Genomic DNA, 23111 nt, shown 5'->3' with positions numbered 1-23111 from the left:
GGTACTGTCAAAGACAAGAGAAAGTGGCCATGTGTGATTAGCCAAAAGCGCATGGGAAGTAATTCCATCTTATGCAATGTTTGTGATACGTTGTTGTATAATAGATGTGGTGGTATTAGAGGTAGACTGTGAGATAATGCTGATTTCATGTGTGCAGTGTGTTGGGGATAGCATGTGGTGACTGTCAGGCATAGAGGAATCTGAACCTGCTGGTGAGTCTCTTGAGTGTGTGGAAGAGTTTTGTAATTTGGGAGACATGTTATGTGCTGGAGGTGGGGATTGAGCTAGCTCTGTGGCTCAAGTGAGGAGTGGTTGGTTGAAGTTCAGGGACGTGTTGCCCCTCCTGGCATTGAGAGGGTTCTCCCTCCCTGCTATGGTAACTGTTGAATAACGATCGTTTGAAAAACGAGGGATTGGTATACATATATATGTCATCTCAACAGCCGTCTGAGTGTCCACTGCAGGACCGGCCTATCCCAACTGAAGTGGGGACAATACAGCATATGTATCTCTACCCAGTGGCTTAGGCTGTCTGGCAGAGATTGTATGTAGGGTAGGAAATGCTTGTAAGTGTGATTGTGGTGTTGGAATGGCTTTGGATGCGTGTGTAATCTGTAAACCAAGTGTAATCGGCCTGTGCAACTGGGTGCAAGCATAATTTTCAGTATGCGACACTGGTTCAAACACAGCACCCCTTATGTCCACCAAAGCAGTAGGTGGCTGGAAGAATGCTCCGAAAGTTTATTACTCTGGCGGGGCATGAACCCTCGTTCTCCCACATACAAAAACGCACACTCTACCCCTGTACCACAGAGGCTCCGTATATATATACATAAATATCTATATATGTATGTATGTATGTGTACAGTGCTCATCACAAGTATCGAGCGCCCCGCGTCCCTCCTACGAAACAAACCTTTCAACACTGAAAAAACATATAAATAATGCATTTTATTTACCTTTAGTGCTTCGTAGGGTATCCTTTATGCTTCTTTATGGACCTGAGATGTCTTGGAAGTGAAAGGGTGAGGTTTCTGAGGTGCTGGAGGGGTATATTGTCCCAGGAGTCACGAATGGCAGCTTCCAGCTTAGGCAGAGAGCTCACGTCCTTCCCTTGGAGATTCTTCTTTACGAGGTACCAGAGGTTTTCAATCGGGTTGAGGTCTGGGCTATTTCCTGGCCAGTCTTTCATGAATGATACCTCGCAGTCACGAAACCAATTGGTGACCGATTTGGCCTCATGAGCAGGTGCACCGTCCTGCTGAAACACTCGTGCACCTGTTAGCTCAAATGACTCAGGTAAATGATCACAAAGAAGCTCCAGATAAACATCCTGATTCACTCGACAGTTTTTGGGAAGCACAACAAGCTTCCCCAAACCCTTACCAGAAAAACAACCCCATGCCATGAGTGAATCAGGATGTTTAACTGTGCTTTCAACATACCGTGGGTCAAGTGGGTCACTAACTCTGCGCCGGTACACACGTGCTCCTCTGTTACAGGTTACACTAAACATTGCCTCATCAGCCCACAACACTGACAACCATTGCTCCTCACCCCAATTAAGGTATTTGTTAGCAAAGGCAAGCCTACAAAGTCGCTGGTTGCTAGAGAGAAGAGGCTTTCTCACAGGCCTGTGACTTGTGTAACCAAGTTCATGGGCCCTTCGAGACACTGCGCGCACAGAAACCTCACCAAACACTTCCGGGTTGCTCTCCTTTATTTTCCTTGCACTCACACGAGGATTAAACTCCACTGTACGTTTTAAAGCATTAACAGACCTTGGGGAAGTTTTCCTAGGCCTACCAGACCGCGGTTTCTTTGTGGGAACGTCACCACTGTTTTCCACTCGAAAACGCGCGCACCACCTACGCACTGTCGATCGAGCCACACCAACCAATTCACTAATTTCCTTCGTTTGGTGGCCTGCCTCCTTAACAGCAATGATCTGGGATATGATTTCACTCGATAGTTCACAGGTAGGTGCCATAACAAAGTGGCGAAAGCCAAAACACTGTGGGACACTCGGTAAAAAATGGCGCAAAAAGAAAGGGAGACGCGGTGAAGTTCCTCTCTCTCAGGCAGCCTGTAGGCAACTGAGGCAGGAACCAACCAGCGCGTAAGAAGGCCTCAGGGAACCATGACGTCATACTAGCGCCGCAAACTTCTGGCTCAATTTTTACTACCAAAAACGGGTGATTCTTTTTTGGCCATAAGTATTGCACGCCCGGCCATAGGCGTTCGATACTTCTGACGAGCACTGTATATATACAGAGTATATATATATATATATACAGTAATCACTCTAATATCCGGACGCCCAATAACCAAACATCCCCACTAACCGAACCTTATCGTCCTGGGGTCAAACATTCCCAAAATGGTCCGAAAATCCAAAAAAATTGGGAAAAAAATCGATTTTTTGCCGTCCGTAATTTGAACTTGCCGCGCGCGCCGCGTGAGAGCATTGTTTTGGTTCGTCATTCCTCTGACGTCCGATAGAGCGCCGCTGCATCCTCCCCACTTCCCGCCTGTCTCTCACCGCGACAAGAGTCACCGCTCGACGTGAGTTTGCGGCTGTCTTCAGAGTCTTCTGTAGTCGGTACGCCATCACCACTACCCACCGATGCACCCCTTGGACGCCTGCCAGTGATACTCTCGGGCTCTGACAGTGAATAAACAGCAAGAACTTCTCCACTAGACCACACGGGAATTTTGAGTGTTGTGCAGTGAAAAAAACGGTGTGTTGTGTTAAGGTTTTCAAGTTGGGAGAAAAGACTAAGTAGAAAAGAAATTTAACGTAACTAATCTTCTTTGTTTTGGCTTTGGAAACTTAAAAAAACTTGGGAAAAGTTAATGTGCAACACTTAAATTTAATGGAACATTATTTGGACTAAAGTGAACACTGTGAAAAGAACGGACTTCTGTGTGTTAGTGACTAAGTTCAGTGCAAGACTTCAGGAAGAGTGTAGTGCAAGTGCTTCAGGAAATCGTTCTTACTGTCAGAGTCCAAGAGGAGGCGGTTATTCATCGAGGTGGCCAGGGACTTGCTGTAAGTAGCCAGAATGTTTCATGTTGTACTATTTTCCATACTATATTTACCAGAATGTTTCATATTGTATTTTTTCCCATACTATACTTACCAGAAAGCGTCATACTGTACTTCCTTCCATACTAAACTTACCTCTTGCATATGCAGTAGGAATGTGTTTTTCAGAGTTCGGTTAGGTTCGGTTAGGTTAGGTTCGGTTAGAGTCCATAAGTACCAGAATGTTTATTAATGTATGAACATACTTCTAAACCCACATTTTATGTTTCTATTGCATTTATTTCAGTCATTTATGTGCCTTATTGGTGTGATTTGGGTGTTAAATAGGTGCTATGCATGTCCGGAGGGAGTTGTATAGGTGTTTCTCTGTGTTAGGGTCCGTAAGTACAAGTCCATAAGCTGGGGCCCAATATCCGGACGAAACCAATATCCGAACCTACCGATGGCTCTATTGATCCGGATATTGGAGGGGTTACTGTATATATACAGTATATGGAGCCTCTGTAGTACAGTGGTAAAGTGTGCGTTTTCATACACGGGAGAGCGAGGGTTCGCGCCCCGCCAGGGTAAAAAACTTTGGGAGCATTCTCCTGGCCACGTACTGCTTGGCGGACATCAGGGGTGCTGTGGTTCAACCAGTGTCGCAAACTATAAAGTATGCTTGCACCCAGTCGGCTTGCGTGGGGCGATTACACTTGGTTCACAGACTACAGACACATCCAAAGTCACTCCAACACAACAATTACGCTTACAAGCACTTCACATCCTACATACAATCTCTACCAGACAGCCTAAGCCACTCGATAGAGATACATTGGCTGTATCGTCCCCACTTCAGTTGGGATAGGCCGGTCCTGCAGTGGATACTCAAACGGCTGCTGCTGATGATGATGACGATATATATATATATATATATATATATATATATATATACACATAGTGGTATATCTATCGATCTATCTATTCATCTACAGATCTTTTCCATGTGACATCACGAGTAATGTGATCTTCGTTTATGAAAAGGTGTCACACTGGACGGCAAATTGTCAAATGTCTAGAGAGAGAGAGAGAATTGAAGAATCCACATTGGTATTCCACTGCTGTGCCTTTGGCTGTAAGACAAGGCAGAAAACTGTAAGTGGGGTACACTGCTACTCTTTTCCAGCCAATGAGGAAAGGCAACATTAGTGGATAGCTGCCGTGAAGAGGGAGAATTGGTAGCCGACAGCACACTCCTGCCTCTGTAGCAAGCATTTCATATCAGCTGAGCCGATGATTTGTGAGTAGATCTATCTATCTATCTATTGCCAGACGCCTCAATCTCGTTCGGGGTGGCCACAAACAAATCACCTCCATGTCACCCTGTCCCCCACCATTTCACTGCCCCGCTCCCAACTCACACCCCCTTCTCTCATATAGCTCTCCACCCCATCCCTCCATCTCATTCTCGGCCTCCCCCTCCCTCTCCCCCCCCTCCATCTCACTCACATACACTCTCTTCGTCAGTCTTTCACCCTCCATCCTCTCCACATGGCCAAACCACTTCAGTGTGAGTAGATACGGGACATATTTACCATTCTTAGCAGTTGCAGGTGTCATGGGATATCCTAATTATGTTAATGTCACAGAGCACAAGACCCACACAGCCATGAGAGGAAGGGTCCATGTCACAGGCCTTGTTTTGTTATTATTCCAGAGTTTCACCCAAACCAAATCAGACACAGCGGTGATGATCAAGAATGTTAGATGCGTAAGTAAAACCAATTAATTTACAGGTTAGGTCATACTTAAAGTTAGGTTAGGTTAGGTGAGGTTAAGCTTATATTTTTATTTTATCAGTGTTTTTCAGTGTGATTCATTTGAAACTGACATTTGTGTCATGGTGGATGATTTTAATAATAGTGCAGTACAGAAGATTGTTCAACACTTCAGTATAAAACTGTTACATACCACTGTGAGCCTGTGTGCTAAACCACGTTTGTTATAACTGAAGTACTACTATTTATAATTTCCTATTTTATTCAGAAATGAATGTTGCTCCACAGAAAGCAAAACTGTCAATACATGCTCCAATTAAATATACATTTTTCACTTAGTACAAAAATGCTTTAATAACAGTAAGAGGATGAATAACGTATTTATATCGAGTCCCCTATATTTATCTTTTACCAGGTATGTGGCTATTAAGATTTTTTGGTTAATATAAAATGTCCATCCATCCATCCATCCATCATCCAATCCTATGTTGCCCAATGAGGAGCATAGAGGCCCAGGACTAGGCAAGTTGGTCCTGACCCCTCAGATGAGAGTGACCAGCCTCACTCATCCCTGAGTGGCATTACATGAGCAATAACCCCAACCACCCCTTGGATATACACCCTCACCGGCTCAATCCAATTGGAGCACTGCAATTACCCACTATACCACCAGGTGCAATGATTTGGTCATATGGTTACCACCCAGCATGGTAAATGGTTTCCTGGTGTACAGCAAACCATTTAGCTTGTCACTCAATGTCGAGTCACCAACTGGAAGAAGGAACTGGAAAGAATGAAAGAGACAAAAGAGGGACTGTAAAGTCACCCATAGGCAGACGGGCGAGGAAAGAATGAAGTAAAGAAAGGCAGAAGAGGAAGGAAAGAAAGGAGGAAGGAAGGAAAGGAGGAAGGAGAGGAAAGGGAGACACCCAAGAGCAGCACTATATCGAGTGAGCGGATGGTGGGCACCCCCTCCTACCACATTAATCATTAAAATTGTATTGTTGAAGTCTCTTAGCTTTATGCTGTGGTACCCATCAGCATGAAATAAATGACCTTAAGTGAAACTGTGCCAATGTTATGCTTTCAGTTGTATTTTTTATTTTTTTAATGCGAGTATGAAGGAACCAAAGGCTAGGAGCCCATAAACAATTCCTTCCAAGAAAAAAACAAAAATAATACAAAAGTGAGCCAAATTCAAGATCCGTTCATTTCGAGATGCATGGACACACTGTGTTTGAAAGACTGGAGATCATAGAAAGTAGGATATACAGACAGAGGGAGACAGTTCCAGAGTTGACCTGTTGCATATATGAAGGACTGGAAGTAAAGGTTAACCCTTGCATTAGAGAGCTGGACAGAAAAGGGCAGAGAGTTTGTTGCTAGATGGGTTCTACGCGCCCATTGGAGAGGTGGGGGGATGCAAGCAGACAGTTCAGAGGAGCAGTGACCATGGAGGTAGTGACAGAAAAGAGATAAAGATGCAACAGTGCAGCAAAGAGACAGAGATTGAAGGGAGCCAGTAAGAGGAGGAGAGTTAATGAGACAAAAAGCCTTTGACTCCACCCTATTGAGAAGAGCTGTATGTGGGGAGCCTCCCCACACGAGAGTTGTACTCCACACAGAGGAGGATAAAACCCCTGTATAGAGTCAACAACTGTGCAGAGGTAAAGAAGGTACGGAGTCGGCTTAGCACACGTAATCTCTTGGAAGCTGATTTTACAAGAGATGTAATATGATCTTTTCAAGATAACTCCCGAGTGAATGAAACAACAAGCATGTCCAAGGATGATGCACGCTTGAGCTGTTTATTATTCCTCATCCCTTGTTTGTTGAAGTAACTGCTAGGATGGACGTTGCGGGAACCGAATGGAAAGGTGAAGGGTGGAACCATCAGCATATAAGTGGACAGGGTTAGATGTACAGCTTAGAAGATCATTGATGAATAAAAGGACAGAGTGCTGAGGGACAACACTGTTGATAGATCCTGGAGAAAAACGATGGCCATCTACAACAGCGGCTATAGAACAACCAGAAGGAAACCTGTAGATGAAGGCACAGATAGAAGGATAGAAACCGTAAGAGGGCAGTTTGGAAATTAAAGATTTATGCCAGACTCGATCGAGAGCCTTGAGATGTCAAGTGTGATGGCAAAGCTTTCGCCAAAGTCCCAAAAGGAAGATGAACAGGAGTCTGAACAGTAGGCGAGAAGATCACCAGTGGAGCGTTCCTGACGGAACCCCTACTGACAATCAGGAAGATGGTTGTGATAGGAAAGATGCTTTAAAATTTTTCTGTTAAGAATAGACCTGAAAACTTTTGAGACACAGGATGTTAAAGCAATTAGATGATAGTTAGAGGGTTGGGAATGGCCACCCTTCTTTAGGACTGGCTGAATGAGAGCAAACTTCCAGCAAGAAGGAAAGGTACAAGTTGAAAGCCAAAGGCAAAAGAGTTTACCTAGGCAGGGTGTAAGAACAGAAGCACAGTTCTTGAGAACAACAGGATGGACCCCATCAAGCCCATATGCCTTGTTAATATTGAGGCCAGTGATGGCAGAAAATAGATCAGCTAAAGAAATTTGAATGTCAGCTATAAGGAAGTCAGAGGGGGGAAGTGATGGAGGAACAGCACAGGAATCGTCTAAGATGGAACTGGAGGAGAAAGTCTGAACGAAGAGATCTTTTATCAGTAGAAGAAATAGCTACAGAGTCATCAGAGTAGAAAAGAGGAGGGAAGGACAATGAGGTAAAGTTGTCAGGAAGGTTTTTGGCAAGGTGCCAGAAGAAGTGGGAAGAATTCGAGTTGGAGAGTTGAGAGCATTTAGTACAGATGAAATTATTTTTAGTAGAGCGAAAAACAGACTTAGCACGATTCCGGGCAGAAACATAAAAAAGATATGATTCAGGGGTGGGTTGGCTCTGGTACCTTTTATAGGCCCTCTCCTTGTTGCGGACCACATTAGAACAAGCGTGATTAAACCAAGGATTTCTTGCATTAGTCAAAGGATATGAGAAAGGAATGTATGCTTCCATGCCCGAAAGAATAACCTCCACAATGCGCAAGGCACACTCAGATGGCTCCCAGCCACAGAAGCAATAATCATTCCAGGGAAAATCGAAGAAGTACTGCCTGAGGGCCTCCCAATCCGCAGCTCCGAAATGCCACAATCGATGTTTCTTTGGAGGGTCTGCAGGCTGTACCGAACCGATAGGACAGGTTTAGATAATAAGGTTGTGATCAGAGGAGCCCAACGGAGAAGAAAGATTAACAGTGTAAGCAGAAGAATTAGCTATAAGGAAGAGGTCAAGTATGTTGGAGCTCTCTCCAAGGTGGTCAGGGATATGGGTAGGGTGCTGTACAAGCTGCTCTAGGTCATTAAGGATGGAAAAGATGTAGGCATGTTCACCAGGTGGATCAGTCAAAGGAGAGGAGAGCCAAAGGTGGTGGTGAACATTGAAATCTCCTAGAATGGGGATTTCAGAGAAAAGAGAATTGGATAGAATTTGTTCCATCATAGAAGTAATATAGTCAAAGAATTTTTGATAGTAGAATTAGGGGATGAGTAAACAACTCAGATATATTTAGTCAGAGAATGACAGGAGTGCAGAAGCCAGAGAGTAGAGAATTCAGAAGAATCAAGCTCAGGAACAAGAGAGCACGCTAAGTCGTTGGGTACATATACACAACAGCCACCTTTGGCTTTGAAATGAGTATAGAGAAAGTAGGAGGATACAAAAAAGGGTTTGCTGTCAGTTGTCTCAGACAGCTGAGTCTCAGTAAGGAAGAGAAGGTGAGGTTTAGAGGAGGAGAGGTGATGTTCAACAGAAAGTTAGAGGAATGGCTGCGAATGTTGCAGAAATGAAGAAGTAGAGTCAAACAAAGGTAATTTTGACAGTTTTGGCATATACAGGTAAGCCCTTAATTCACGTGAGGGTTACGTTCCCAGACCCTTCGCGTATGTGGTAAATTCATGTACACATTCTGCCCTTGTGTGCACATAATTACGCATGTCTACTAAGTATGTTACATCTGAATAATACTGTTTATGCATTACATACACCTTATAAACTAGCATAAAGTATGAAAAACAACAAAAATGTAAGAAATTTAACACTGAAACCTGACAAGCACAAGCGTAGGTGGAGACACTTCAGCAGTCTGGTGCACAAACCCTCACTGCCTCCCATATGCTACATTCTGCCTTCTTTATTGTCCAAACAGTTGACTCATTCACCCCAAACATACGGTTCCAAGCCAGTTCACAGGCGTAGGTGAAGACACTTTAGCACAGTCTGGTGCACTAGCCCTCACTGACTCCCGTATGCTACGTTCTGTCTTCTTTATTGTAAGAACAGTTGACTCACCCCAAACACACAGTTCAGAGACAATTCACCATGAAGTCAATTCACCATCAAAACATGGACAATTCCGTCATTCTATAATTATACTTATTATTGATTAATTAATACTTTAATAACTAATTTTCAGGTAGATTTTATATCTCATATAAGTAAAAACTAGTGTACTGTACTTGCTAAATAAACTGGTATGTAAATAAATGACGGGGAATCATCCTGACGAGGAATTGTCGCCGACATTCCTCCCTTAAGTTTGTCCAACACTTTAACTTTCTCTGTCAGCAACATCACTTTACAAGTCAGTTTTGGTGTGTTACCACATGCATCACTAGCACTAGGCTTAGGCCCCAGGTTGGCAGACAAGGCAAGCAATCACTGGAGGGCAGAAAAATAAGTCACAAATAACGATTCGTGAGTCATGCATGGTTCAACCGTCGGATTCAAACTGACTGTGTGGACCGACCTTCCACACACACACACACACACACACACATACATAAATGTATGCACACAGCCAGCAGGTAGGCATTTTTATATTTTATTTATTTCTCTTGTATATTAAAATTATTTATTTGAATACTATAATTTTATGTTTTAATTATTGTACGAAAAATTCGTGGATAACCGAATTCGCGTGAAAAAAGTTCGCATGAATTGAGGGCTTACCTGTACAGTAAAATCTCGATATAACGGATGTCAACAGACCGGAATTCATTTTTATCGGACTCGAGGAGCTACTGGACTAAATTTCTATATATCGGAAAAAGTCCGATAAAGCCAGAAGCAGTTCGGACTGCCTGACCACTTCAGCTATGTTCACCATAATAAGGTAAATAAAAGACATGTTTATCAGTGTACAGTACAGTATTATTATATATATTATAACATTTTATTAATGTAGTGAAGTTATAACATAGTACAGTATCCCAAAGGTACCCAAACCAGTTTAAAAACCGTTCATGCTATCTGGACTATTGTCTGATATATCGGAAAATGTCCGAGTTAGCAGGAGGAAGTCCAGATGTCGCTTTTATCGGAATTTTGCATTTTTCGGAATGGTTTGGACCCCAATTAGTCCGTGATAGTGAGGTCTTACTGTACTATCAATTATGCATTTTATGTAAAACTACTTTAAACATACAGTATATAGGCTGTGTGTATGTATCTAGGCCTATAATTACTGAAATTTCCAAAGTAAGTAAATTTTTTGGTCCATCAATCCATTTTCCAATCCTACGTTGCCCCATGAGAAGCATAGAACCCTGGGGTTGGGCAAGTTGGCTCTGAAATTGAAGATGAGAGTGACCAGCCTCACTCATCCCTGAATGGCATTACATGAGCAATAACCCCAATCACCCCTTGGATATAAACCCTCACCAGCTCAATCCGACTGGAGCACTGCAATTACCCACCAAACCACCAAGCACCATAATTTGGTTATATGGTTACCACCCAGTAGAGTAAACGGTTTCCTGGTGTACAGGAAACCATTCAGCTTGTCACTCAGCGTAGAGTCACCTACAGGCAGAAAGATATGAGAGAATGAAGGAAAGAAAGAGAGAAATTTTTTTGTAATTTCCAGAACTACACCCAACTCACCTTGAAGCTTAAAATTTTCATTTTTTAATGTTTTATTGTGTTACTAATTTGAATCTGATGTTCATTTGTCAGAAATTACTTTTTTTTAATTCAAAACCAAGCTAATCCAACCACCCTAACCTAACCTAACTTGACTTAGGACCTAACTTGAAGATTAAAAAGAGAGGATAACTGCAGCAGGCCAATAGGCCCATGCTAGACAGCTCCCACAAGAGTGTGACTAATTAACCCTGCCTACAATAGCCCAAGGAGGCCCATGCTAGGCAACTCTCACAGGAGTGTGACTACAAGAATGACAAATTTTGTATGCAACCCGCACCTATTATACGCCTGCCTCACCCACTGCCACACGGCCTGCCGCACCCACCCACTCCCAGCCTAGGCAGGGCACTCTGGACGCCTTCGTGTGGTCTGAGGGCTCTGATTTTGTGCCAGAGGATCTGCCCTTTGATTCCACTGGGTGTGGGATCCAGGCTGACTTCCCTGTCCCCGAGGGTGGTGAATGCTTGGACTACCTGTTGGCCTTCCTGGATAACGAAGTCATGGAGCAGATTTGTACTGAGACAAACAGGTACGAAGGACAATGTGCTGCAGTTTGTCAAGGTGAAGGTGCAACGCCATCCACGTCACGGATGGCAGCATGGGTTCCTGTGACGATCCGGGAACTATTTGTATTCATCGGCTAGATGCTTCTGATGCCAAATAACTGGAAGCACAAGCTCGAGGAGTACTGGAGTGCTGACGATCTTTGCCCCACACCCATCTTCAACAAGTACATGACTCGGGATCGTTTCAGGCAACTCATGACGTACCTTCACTTTGCCAACAACAATGAGCCTTCCCAGACTGACCCCCTATGGAAAGTGAGGGAAATCCTAAATATGATCAAGGACAAGTTTATGACGTTCCTTCGGCCCTTCAAGAAAATAGTGATCGACGAGTCCTTGGTGTTGTTCAGGGGCTGTCTTCGGTTCGTGCAGTATATTCCACGCAAACGCCACTGCTTTGGAATAAAGTTTTTCGTGCTGTGCGACTGCAAGACGGGGTTCATCCTAGACTTCGTTATCTACACCGCCAGCAATGTGAACTTGGACAAGACTGACCCCCTTGGATTCTCTGGCTCTGTGGTGAAAGTGCTTCTGGAAAAGTACTTTGGCGGGAATCACGTCCTGTATACGGAAAATTATTATACAGCACCCAAACTCGCCAAGTACCTTTCACAGCACGGCGTCGGATCCTGTGGCACTGTCAGGAGCAATAGGGCACACTACCCTGCCTTCCCCGAGGCTGAAAGATCAAAGCGGGGAGACGTGCACCTGAAGAAATCCGACAAGTTGCTGGCGATACGTTGGCACGACAAGAGGATCGACAATATGCTCACCACAGTCCACAAGGGGGAAATGCAAGCCACAGGGAAGGTTGACAGAAGGACTGGTGATCCTGTGATGAAGCCTGATGCTGTAATTGACTACAACGTCAATATGCGGCTGGTGGACAAGTCCGATATGATGATCGGAGAGATTGACTGCCTGGGGAGGAACCGTCGCTGGTACAGGAAGGTGTTCTTGCACTTGCTGGATATGTGCATGCTGAACACCTTCATCCTGTATAAGATCAAAAACAGGAAGCCAACTAACTACTCTCTCAGGCGGTTTTCTAAGACTTGTGTCTACCAGCTGTTTCAGCGTTTTGGGCAGGTACTGCCATCAGGTGCCAGGCGCCACTCACAGACACCTCCAGACCGCCTACAGTGCCAGGACTACCTTCAGCGACACCGCCTGGAGCCACTGCCTAGCACTGACAAGAGGGGGAAAGCGCTGAGGAGGTGCTATGTTTGCAGCCACACAAACCGGCAAGAACGAACTTTTAGACGCACCTCCTTGCAATGCAAAGAGTGTCAGATTCCCCTGTGCGCTTACCCGTGTTTCTCTGACTACCACAGCCTGAGTAGATATTGAAAATAAGGGTGAAAATATGTAAATAATACTGAGAGTGATAGTGATACTAGTGTTTAGTTTTCTTGTACGTACTGACAGTGACAGTCAGTTGAGTGTAAATTAGTGTAGGTAGTTGTAAAAGCACTGACAGTGACAGTGATTTCAGTGTAAAATATTGTACATAGTAATAATATAAGTATTGAGAGTGACAGTCACTCCAGTGTAAGAAGTTGAAAGCATATTTTTCTATTCTATGTTATGACAGTGACAGTTTGGTGTGTAGAAAATATTATTTTTATAAGTAATGACAGTGACACTGATGAATAAGGCACTAAACTGACAGCGAGAGTGAAAGTGAGCGATAGAAATGAAGTGCGAGCAGCTGACAGGAGCGAGAATAAAGTGACTGGCGTAAGGCAGAATAAAATCGCGCCGCAGTGGTCTTTCTCATTCCCGCTTCACAATACTGGCAGTGACTGATTTTTATGGCCGTAATAGTGACATGCAAGCCTTTGGGTAGTACTATGAAGGAAAATAATGTAGTATACGTGTTTTTAGCTGTGAAAAGGGAAATGTTTGTTGAGTGACAGGAAGACCGCCGCCGTGCTGCATGTCAACCATACGCTCCGTTGATTGTAGCCTTATTTTCAGTGCTTATTGTACAAATACGGATTCCAAACTACCTGTACGCTGTAGTATAAAGTGTACTGTGACAGATTGAGGCTGTGGTAGAGGGGAAACCGGGTTGCTGGAGGTGTGAAAGTGAAGATTTTGTTACCCAACTTTGCAAGTCTCCACAAGTCCTTGGGTAGTCCATGAAGGCTCAACACCTGTCTCAGGAGAAAGCTGAATGTAAGTACTATCTGCCATAAAAATTATAATGTTCTAGGGTTAATCTCTGATTTTTGGCAAATATTTTCCTACAGGTACTCAGACCGCGATACAACCCCGCCACAGGGGGGGGATCGGCTGTCGATGGCCGCGCTTTAGGGGTTAAAAACACATTAACAAGACAGTTAGAGAGATGTATAATCTCTTGACTAACATAAGAGTAGCATTTCATTACATGGATGAGATGATGAAAAAATTGATAGTGGCCATGATCCGCCCCAGGTTGGAATATGCAGCAGTAGTGTGGTCCCTACACAAAAAGAAAGATCGAGAGAATACAAACAGCAACCAAGATGGGTCCTAGCCTGGCAGATCTGTCATAAAGAGAGAGTCTGGAAAAGCTGGATCTGCCTTCCTTAGAGAGAGGGGCGACATGATACCAGTGTTCAGGGTCACAATGAGAGCAAATAAAATTGACAGAAAAGATCTGCTTGTATGGGATGAGAGATTAACAAGACGACACGGAATGAAACTGTAAAAACCAATTTGCTTCAAGGATATCAAGAAATATAGTTTTCCATATAGATGCACAGGCCTGTGGAATGGCCTGGTCAAAGAGATCGTCCAGTCTAAAAACTTAAACAAGTTCAAAGCAAAATCTGACTTTCCGACAAACAGAGATGGGTCCCCACGAACATAGCTCACTTCCTGTGTATCACAACTAGGTAAATACAACTAAGAAAACACACACACACACACACACACACACATTCACGCACACAGGTTTCATTTTCTCTTTGAGTGCCAATATTTAGCTTTTTTTCTCTTTAATCAAAGAAGGAAGAACTAAAGTCTGGAGCCTGCCAATGCTGTTCTTTACATGAAAAAAACAAAGGAGAGAAAGCTAAGTTCAAAATCCATTCATTTATAATCAAATGATGAATTTTACTGGCACAATCTTGCTATTTCTTCCCTCTTTCACATGTGTATTTGTGTGCATCTTTGTGCTAGACATATGAACTGGAATTACTCATAAATAACCTCCTTTCCTTACACACATCCTTTAGTTGCCTTCCATCACTGTTCACCTCTGATGATCCATACAGATTACATCATTATCAGGACCAAAGTCAATACCCGTTCATTCCATCCACCATAAATATAATTCTTGGACATCCGTTCTATCACCCCATCCAGTTGATCTCAGAATCTGTCCACCTAAACTTGACCCAACTCTTGTGTGAATCTGTGTTGTAACAAAAGATTATTGCCCAAGTGCGGTGTTAGTCACAAGAAAGTGACATGGAAATGGTGTAGTTAGTCTGTACCATAGTCTTTTTCTTACACTGAGCTAAAAAAAAAAAGGTTAAGTTCAGGTGAATAACCTACCACTGGCTATAATGCAAGGTGGTGACTGACCTTGGGGTTGTAGTGCTGCCATGCTGAGGTCCAGATACTGTAGTCTACTCCTGACTGGGGACAAACTGGGTAAGTGCTGCAGCTGTGGTGAGAAGATTGGACATCCCACCTGCACACACACAGAAACAAACAAATTACACCATTATTCAAATACTGACACATTATTCAGAAGGTGCACATAAAATCAGGGCTGTGGAGTCGCTACCCAAAACACTCGATTCCAACTCCTTGATTTCTTGTGTGTCCGACTTCGACCCCTTAGAGTTTCTCTACAATAAATTTGCCATGATGACTTACACAAGATGTCATTCCATCATAACCATGTGAATTGTCAGGCTGGTTTTAAAACCCATGTCCTTAAGGGTTTAACTTTAGTGGATGTAGTTATATTATGACAAAATGATAGTTTCTTAACTCTGCTGATCGTGGTGTCTGTTTACATTATGTTCTTGTCCTTCTGTCAACAGATGGCAGCACCTACCTTATGTACATTCAGCATAAATGAAGAACAGGAGAACAAACAACTCCTAAATAAAAGTTGGAAAATATGAGAAGAGAAAAAAAGAATGGCACCAGCGGCAGAAATAAAACCGAAGACGCCGTCGTTCAAAAGGGAGTAGCTTCACATTACATCTAAATCGTGTTTCAAAATTTCTTTACTGGCGGTTGGAGTCAAGTCGGAGTCGAGACTTTTTCTTTACAGACTCCGACTCCAGCATCAACATAACTGTTTCCTACTCCGACTCCACAGCCCTGCATAAAATACTTACATATTTATTCTGATGCTGCACATATGCTCTGGCTGTCTGTCTCTCTCTCAGATAATAATATATAAAACATCATCATCATCATCTGGACCTCCTTTCCCACCCTAGGGCAGGGTTAGGAGAAGCAACTTCCAGTCAGCCCAAATTTACCCAATCCAATGGGCCACGCTTCCATTCACTCACCATTCAAGGCCCCGGAATCCTGGCTCTAACTCTCTATCTATTGCCAGATGCCTTCATCCCATAAGGGGTGGCCACAAACAAATCACCTCCATGTTGCTCTGTCCCCCATCATTTCACTGCCCTGCTCCCAGCTCACACCCCCTCTCTCATATACTTCTCCACTCCATCCATCCATCTCATCCTTGGCCTCCCCCTCAATCTCCCCCCCTCCACCTCACTCACATATACTCTCCTCGTCACTCTCCATCCTCTCCACATGGCCAAACCACCTCAACATGTTTCTCCTAATTCTTCCTATCACATCCACATCACAACACTCCTTCACATCCTTATTTGTCAGTCTGTCTCTCCATGTGACTTCACATGCTCCTCTCAAATAACTCATTTCCACTGCTCTCACTCTTGACTTCTGTCCCTCCAACAAGGTCCAAGCTTCACTTCCATACAATACAGATGGTATCACAATACTGTCATGTAGTAGTTTTTTCACTTCCGTGCTCACTTCCCTGTTTATTACCACTGCTTTCAAGGAATCAGCAACCTTTCTTCCCTGCTGCACCCTTTCAAGCACTTCACCCTCTAAACTTCCATCCTTACTCATCATGCTACCCAAGTGCTTAAACGCATTCACATTCTCCATTTCCTCCCTATCCAATCTCACTGTACATTCACTGACTGTACCTCTCTTGAAGACCATAACATTACTCTTCCCTACATTCACCTTTAGATTCCGTTTCTTACACACTCCCCAAAACTCATCCACCAAGCCTTGCAGCTTCCCTTCATCTTCACTTAACAACACAGTATCATCTGCAAACTACAGGGAGTTTCCAAACACTGCCCTCTCTCACTAGGACTGCTCCAACATCCACTACCCTACCTTGTATCTCTTTTATTACCCCATCCATATACAGATTGAACAACCATGGAGACATGACACATCCTTGTTTCAATCCAACCTTCAAATACAAAAATTCACTCAGTTCACTATCCAACTGCAGCCTTAGCACCCTCATACACACTCTTCGTGGCCTTCAACTTCCCATCTACTCCGTATATTCTTAATACTTTCCACAATCCTTGTCTATCCACCCTGTCATATACTTTCTCCAGATCCATAAAGGCTGCATACAACTTCTTTCCCTTCTCTAGAAACTTTTCCACAAATGATCTAAAAATGAATATCTGATCTACACAACCTCTTCCCTTCCTAAAACCTCCCTGTTCTTCTCCAACTAATTCCTCTGTTCTTTCTCTAACTCTGTCAATGAGTATCTTACCATATACTTTTCCTATTACACTAAGAAGGCAAATGCCCCTATGATTACCACACACTTCCTTTTCCCCTTTTCCTTTGTACAGGGGAATAATTATACCTGACTTCCAATCCTCCGGGACTCTACCTTCCTCCCAGGCCAATCTGCACATTGTCCATCCTACTGATTTCTTTCTCTCTTCTCACCTCTCTCCTTCTCCCAGCCATTCCCCAGCCACTTATACTTGCATTACTTTCAATCTCTATGTTCAACAATTCATTAAAGTGTTCTCTCCATCTGCTCACTTTTCTTCCTTCTCCATTATTAATTAACCATTTTTATCTTTCACTCCCCAGTTAACTTCTTTGGCACTCTGTCTAACTCTCTTTACCTCTTTCCAGAACATTTTCTTACATTCCCTCCACTTTACACTCAAATTCCTCCCAAATTCCTCATCCACTCTCTTCTTACTCTCTCTTACTAATCTTTTCATCTCTCTCTTCCTCTTTACATATAACTCTCTCTTCTGTCTCTCAACTTCTTCGACACCCCTGTTTCTCATCTACTCACTATATGCTTTCTTCTTTTGTGCCACAGCCTGTCTCACCACTTCAGTCCACCACGCTGTTCCTTGCATCCTCTTTTGTCTTCTCTTCACCCCACACACACCACCTCAGATGCTGCAGAGATTTCTTCTGTGAATATCTTGCACATACCTTCCACATCCCCCATCTGCTCCAATCTATATTTACCCAATCGCTCCTCCACTTCCCTCTTATATTCTGCCTTTTTTCCATCCTCTTGTAACTTTTCTCTCCTCCTTGTAAGAACTACTTCCTCCTGTCCTTCCCTTCTTCTATTTCTCCATTTTATTTGGACTTTGATTCTGGCCACCACCAAGTGGTGGTCAGAAAGTCCACTCCCATAGCCTGTATATACTCTTGCATCCATTACACACCTTTTCATCCTTTCATCCACAAACACATAATCAATCATTGCCTTCCGTTCATTCAGTTCACCATCCATCCTTCCCATCACTCGCCATGTATACCTATGGATCATTTTGTGCCTGAAGAGGGTATTAGCTATCACCAACCCCCTCCCGGCACAAATGTCCACCAAAGCACTGCCATTCTCATCCATCTCTGCAGGCACACCCCATTCACTAACTATTCCATCCACCTTCACATTCCCTACTTTTCCATTCATATCTCCAATCAAAAACACTCTCATTCCTTTCGAATTTTTCCAAGCACACTTCCACATTTGTCCAGAACTCTTCTCTCACCCTGCTTGCACGATCTTGCATTGGCACATACGCACACACAATCGCCCACATTTGTAGTCCACCTTTCACATTTACCCACACAATCCTTGAAATGGCTCTATCTGATATGCCAAAACATTCACCAAGTACTGTAGCTTCACATAAACATAACTGACAGAGTCAATCAAGACGCTGTCATCTTAAAATGGGGTGCCAAATCCCAGATCATGCGCTTCTCACAATATTCATCTAGCCAGCTTGATCTCGTCAGTCTCCGAGCCTCAATGACTTCCAAACCTCTCTTCCTCAAACATTCATCCACCAAATCCCTCCATCTTCTCCTTGGCCTACCTCACCTCCTCCCTCCTTCAAATTCACTCAGATATACTTTTTTCACCACTCTATTGTAATCCATTCTCTCCACATGACCATACCATCTCAGTACACTCTCTTCAATTCCAGTGTCCACAGACTTCCTCACTCCACATCTTTCACGAATCACATTATTTCGTATCCTATCCACTCTCTGTACTCCACTTACATTCCCCAGCAGTCCCATCTCCACTGCTCTCAATCCTGACTTTTCATTTTCATGCCACACCATAGTCTCACATCCATACGTTAAAGTTGGCACAGACACTCCTTCATGTAAGTCTCATGCAGCTGTAACACTCAAGCTTCTGTTTCTTATCAAGGCCTTCATTGCACCCGCTACTTTCCTTCCTTGTGTCACTCTACCTTCCACTTCTTTTGCACATTTTCCTCTATTTTTTATCACTGTTCCCAGGTACTTGAATCCTCTCACCAATTCCAGTCTCTCTCCATTCACTGTAACATCATACTGGGAGTCACCTTCTCTCTCAATAACCATCACTTTACTATTTTCTATATTTACTCTCAAGGCACGACACTCACAGACATCAGCAAAACTCGGCACTAGTCTACCAAGTTCTTGTCTGGTATTTGCAAGTAGTACTACATGATCAGCATACAACAAATCTAAGATATTCCATCCACCACCATTCATTACCAATGCCATCCATCACTAATCATTACCACAGCCATCCCTCTCTCCAGTACTTGTGTTTCTACTTCTCTCATCACCCCATTCATACATATACATATATACTGAACAATCATGGGGACATCACACAACCTTGTCGCACACCCACAATAATCATGAACCATTTACTTAGATATCAATTTACCCTTACACATGCTTTGCTATCACAAAAACTCTTGATGGCACCTATCAGCTTACCATATACATCAAACGTGCGCAAAACCTTCCACAATCTTTCTCTATCTACTTTATTGTATGCTTTTTCCAGATCCACAAATGCCATAAACATCTTATAGTCCTTCTCACAAGCCTTCTCCACTATCTGTCTCACTGCAAATATTTGATCCTCACATCCTCTCCCACACCTAAAAAATCCACCATGTTCATCACTCACAAGGACTTCTGATATCTGTGTTACTTTCTCTATAATAATTCCTTCACACATCTTCCTACCACACTCAATAAACTTATGCCACGATAATTCTTGCACTCACTTTGCTCACCTTTATTTTTGTACAGGGGTACAATCACAGCATTTTTCCACCCCGCTGGCACAGTTTCACTCATCCATGCCTTGTTACATATCTCCAACGAGCCTTTCATTCCGCTCACCCCACTACACTTAATCATCTTTGCATACACCTCATCAACTCCAGCTGCTTTCCCATTTTTCAGTCGTTCAGCATTCTTCACCTGTGCAAGTGTCAAGTTTCCTATCACTGCATTCCTTCTCTGCACACCCCCAAACCAATCATGTTTACAGTGGCTCTGCTCTCTCTATTCTCATTCATCAGGCTTTCAAAATATTCTTTCCATCTGGTCCTTATTTCATCTCCATGATCCATCCATCCATCCTTCCAAGATATTACCAATATGCTGGGAATCTAACCTGGGACTCTCAGGTGAGAGCCAGGCAGCATACCACTATACCACGACCAGGTGGTGTAGTGGTATGCTGCCTGGCTCTCACCTGAGAGTCCAGGATTCGATTCCCGGCATATTGGTAATATCTTAGATGATTTTTCCTGTGTACAGTACAGGTTTCTCTCTTCATTCATCCCCATGAGTTAATAATCTACCACCTAAATCCTTCACACTTTCACATTTCTTTCCTCTGTCACTTTTACATCTCCATACCTTTTTCCAGAATAACTTCCTTTTTTTCAGAGTAGTTTGCATTCATTTTTCTTCCTAGATCATCATTTCCCTCATTCTTTTTCCTCTTTACTAGTCTCTTTACATGCTTCTTGCTCTCAATATATTCAGTTCTTATTTCAGTTGAACTCCTGTCCTGTAACCACTCTAGCAACTTCTTCCTCTTTTCCTCCACTGCTCTATTAACCTCTTCATCTCACTATGCTGCTTTCTTTGTTGTTACTCTTGCCACACCACACACTGGTTTACCATTCCTAAACCAAGCAATCACTATATGCATTCCACAGGCTGCCCAGATCTATTTCATTCCAATTCACTGATTCTAACTCCTCCCCTATTTTGGTCCTGTATTCATTTGTCATTTCTTTGATCCTCAGCTTCTTGACTTTCCTTCTTTCTCCCTGACTGCTCGTCCCTCTCCTGGTCCACCTCACTTCTCTCAGCTTGATCCTGCATACCACAATCATATGACCTGACAGACCTCCACAAATAGTATAAATAAAAAGGCTAGAGAATGTTAATGTGTAATATACAAAATAAATAACTATGAATGGGGGTATCAAGCCTCCAAAGCCAAAGAGAATATTGCCATTAGTGTTTGTTTAATCTCACCTCTGCCTTTGCCAGCCTGAGGACAGAGCATCCCCTGAGTATAACACGGCCAACCACCCCTGGCTTGAGTGTCTTGCTGCCCAGGTCCAGACGCCGCCACAGGGTCTCGTCAAATGCCAGTCGCTTCCACCGCCGGCTGACTTGAGCGCACCGAGCCAGCATAAACTTAGGCAGCCACCGGAACACCGCTAATATCAACTCATCCGACAGGCGGTTAAATCGGTCTGTGGGTCACGTTAACATATTAGACGCAACAACTGTTGACAAATATTGATACTGTACTCTTGTCTATCCAATCCTTTATTGTCCCATCAGTAGCATAAAAGCATGAAAATACGAGTCAATCCAGATATTTAAGACAGAATTGACCTGTCACTCATCCCTGAGTGGCATTATGTGGGCAAACATCCTACACCACCCAATGGACTTCCACCTTTACTGGACAAATTTATTTTTCAAATAATCGTGATAGGTGGGGCGTTCACCATCCACTCACTCGATATAATGCTGCTCTCCGATGCCTGTCCTTTCCTTTCTTCTTTCTCTGTCTTTCCTTCATTCTTTCCTCTTCCTTCTGTCTATGGGTGACTCTACACTGAGTGATAAGCCAAATGGTTTCCTGTACACCAGGAAACCATTTACTATGCTGGGTGGTAACCATATAACCAAACTATGGTGCCTGGTGGTTTAGTGGGTAATTGAGGTGCTCCAATGGGATTAAGCCAGTGCAGGTTTATATCCAAGGGGAGGTTGGGGCTTACTGCTCATGTAATGCCACTCAGGAATGAGTGAGGCTGGTCACTCTCATCCTAAATGTCAGGACCAACTTGCCTAGCTCCAGGCTTCTAACCTTCTCATGGGACAACACTGGATTAGATGATGAGTGAATGCATAAATGAGTAAATAAAGAGTATTCATCCATCCATCAACCAATCCTACGTTGCCCCATGAGGAGCATAGGAGCCCAGGGCTGGGCAACTTGGTCCTGACATTTGAGATGAGTGACTAGCCTCACTCATCCCCGAGTGACATTATGTAAGCAATAAACCCCAACCATCCCTTGGATATAAACCTTCACCGGCTCAATCCAACTGAAGCACCGTAATTACCCACTAAACCACCAGGCGCCAAAATCTGGTTATATGGTTACCACCCAGCATAGTAAATGGTTTCCTGGTGTACAGAAAACCATTTGGCTTGTCACTCAGTATAGAGTCACCCACAGGCAGAAGGAAGGGGAAAGAATGAAGGAAAGAAAGACAGAAGAGGGAGTGTAAAGCCACCTGTAGGCAGAAGGATGAGGAAAGAATGAAGGAAAGAAAGACAGAAGAGGATGGAAGGAAAGAAGGATGGAGGACAGGAAAGGGCAGACACCCAGGAGAAACATAGGCAAAACAGCACAGATAATACAAAATAAATGAGTATTCAACATATGCACTGTAAGACTAAACCTGTTGCTAGCACTCCCAGGCCCCTATGAATCACTCTGCCGAAAAATCTGGCATTAGCTGGAACAAAATACTAAAGTTGTCCTACTCACAACAGGATTACCATAATAGGAACTGAACTTGAAACATATTTTGTGCAAGACCGAATATGCTGTTTTTCTTGTCAGGAAAGTATGGGATGCCACCATTCTCTTGAACAATATTTAATACATCCATCATCCAATCCTCCACTGCCCCATGAGGAGTGTAGGAGCCCGAGGCTAGGCAAGTTGGTCCTGACATTTAAGATGAGAGTGACCAGCCTCACTCATCTCTGAGTGGCATTACGTGAGCAATAAACCCCAACCACCCCCTGGATATAAACCTTCACAAGCTCAATCTGCTTGAAGCGCCGTAATTACCCACTA

General features: G+C 43.5%; 1 protein-coding gene across 1 annotated transcript in view; it reads right to left on the bottom strand.

Moving 5' to 3' along the window:
• The window catches only part of Skp2 (S-phase kinase-associated protein 2), a 65263-nt gene that overhangs the window by 19314 nt on the left and 22838 nt on the right, over positions 1 to 23111 (bottom strand). The window contains exons 4-5 of the mRNA XM_080270149.1: positions 21257 to 21480; positions 14954 to 15062 (exon numbers count right to left, since the gene is read on the bottom strand). Of these exons, the coding sequence (XP_080126275.1) occupies positions 14954 to 15062; positions 21257 to 21480 (333 nt within the window). The remainder of the gene's footprint in view (positions 1 to 14953; positions 15063 to 21256; positions 21481 to 23111) is intronic.

Source organism: Coenobita brevimanus, chromosome 39 (assembly GCF_032717465.1).
Source record: "Coenobita brevimanus isolate Jiangsu-jjx chromosome 39, ASM3271746v2, whole genome shotgun sequence".
NCBI lineage: Eukaryota > Metazoa > Arthropoda > Malacostraca > Decapoda > Coenobitidae > Coenobita > Coenobita brevimanus.
This window is presented reverse-complemented; position numbering and strand designations above follow the sequence as displayed.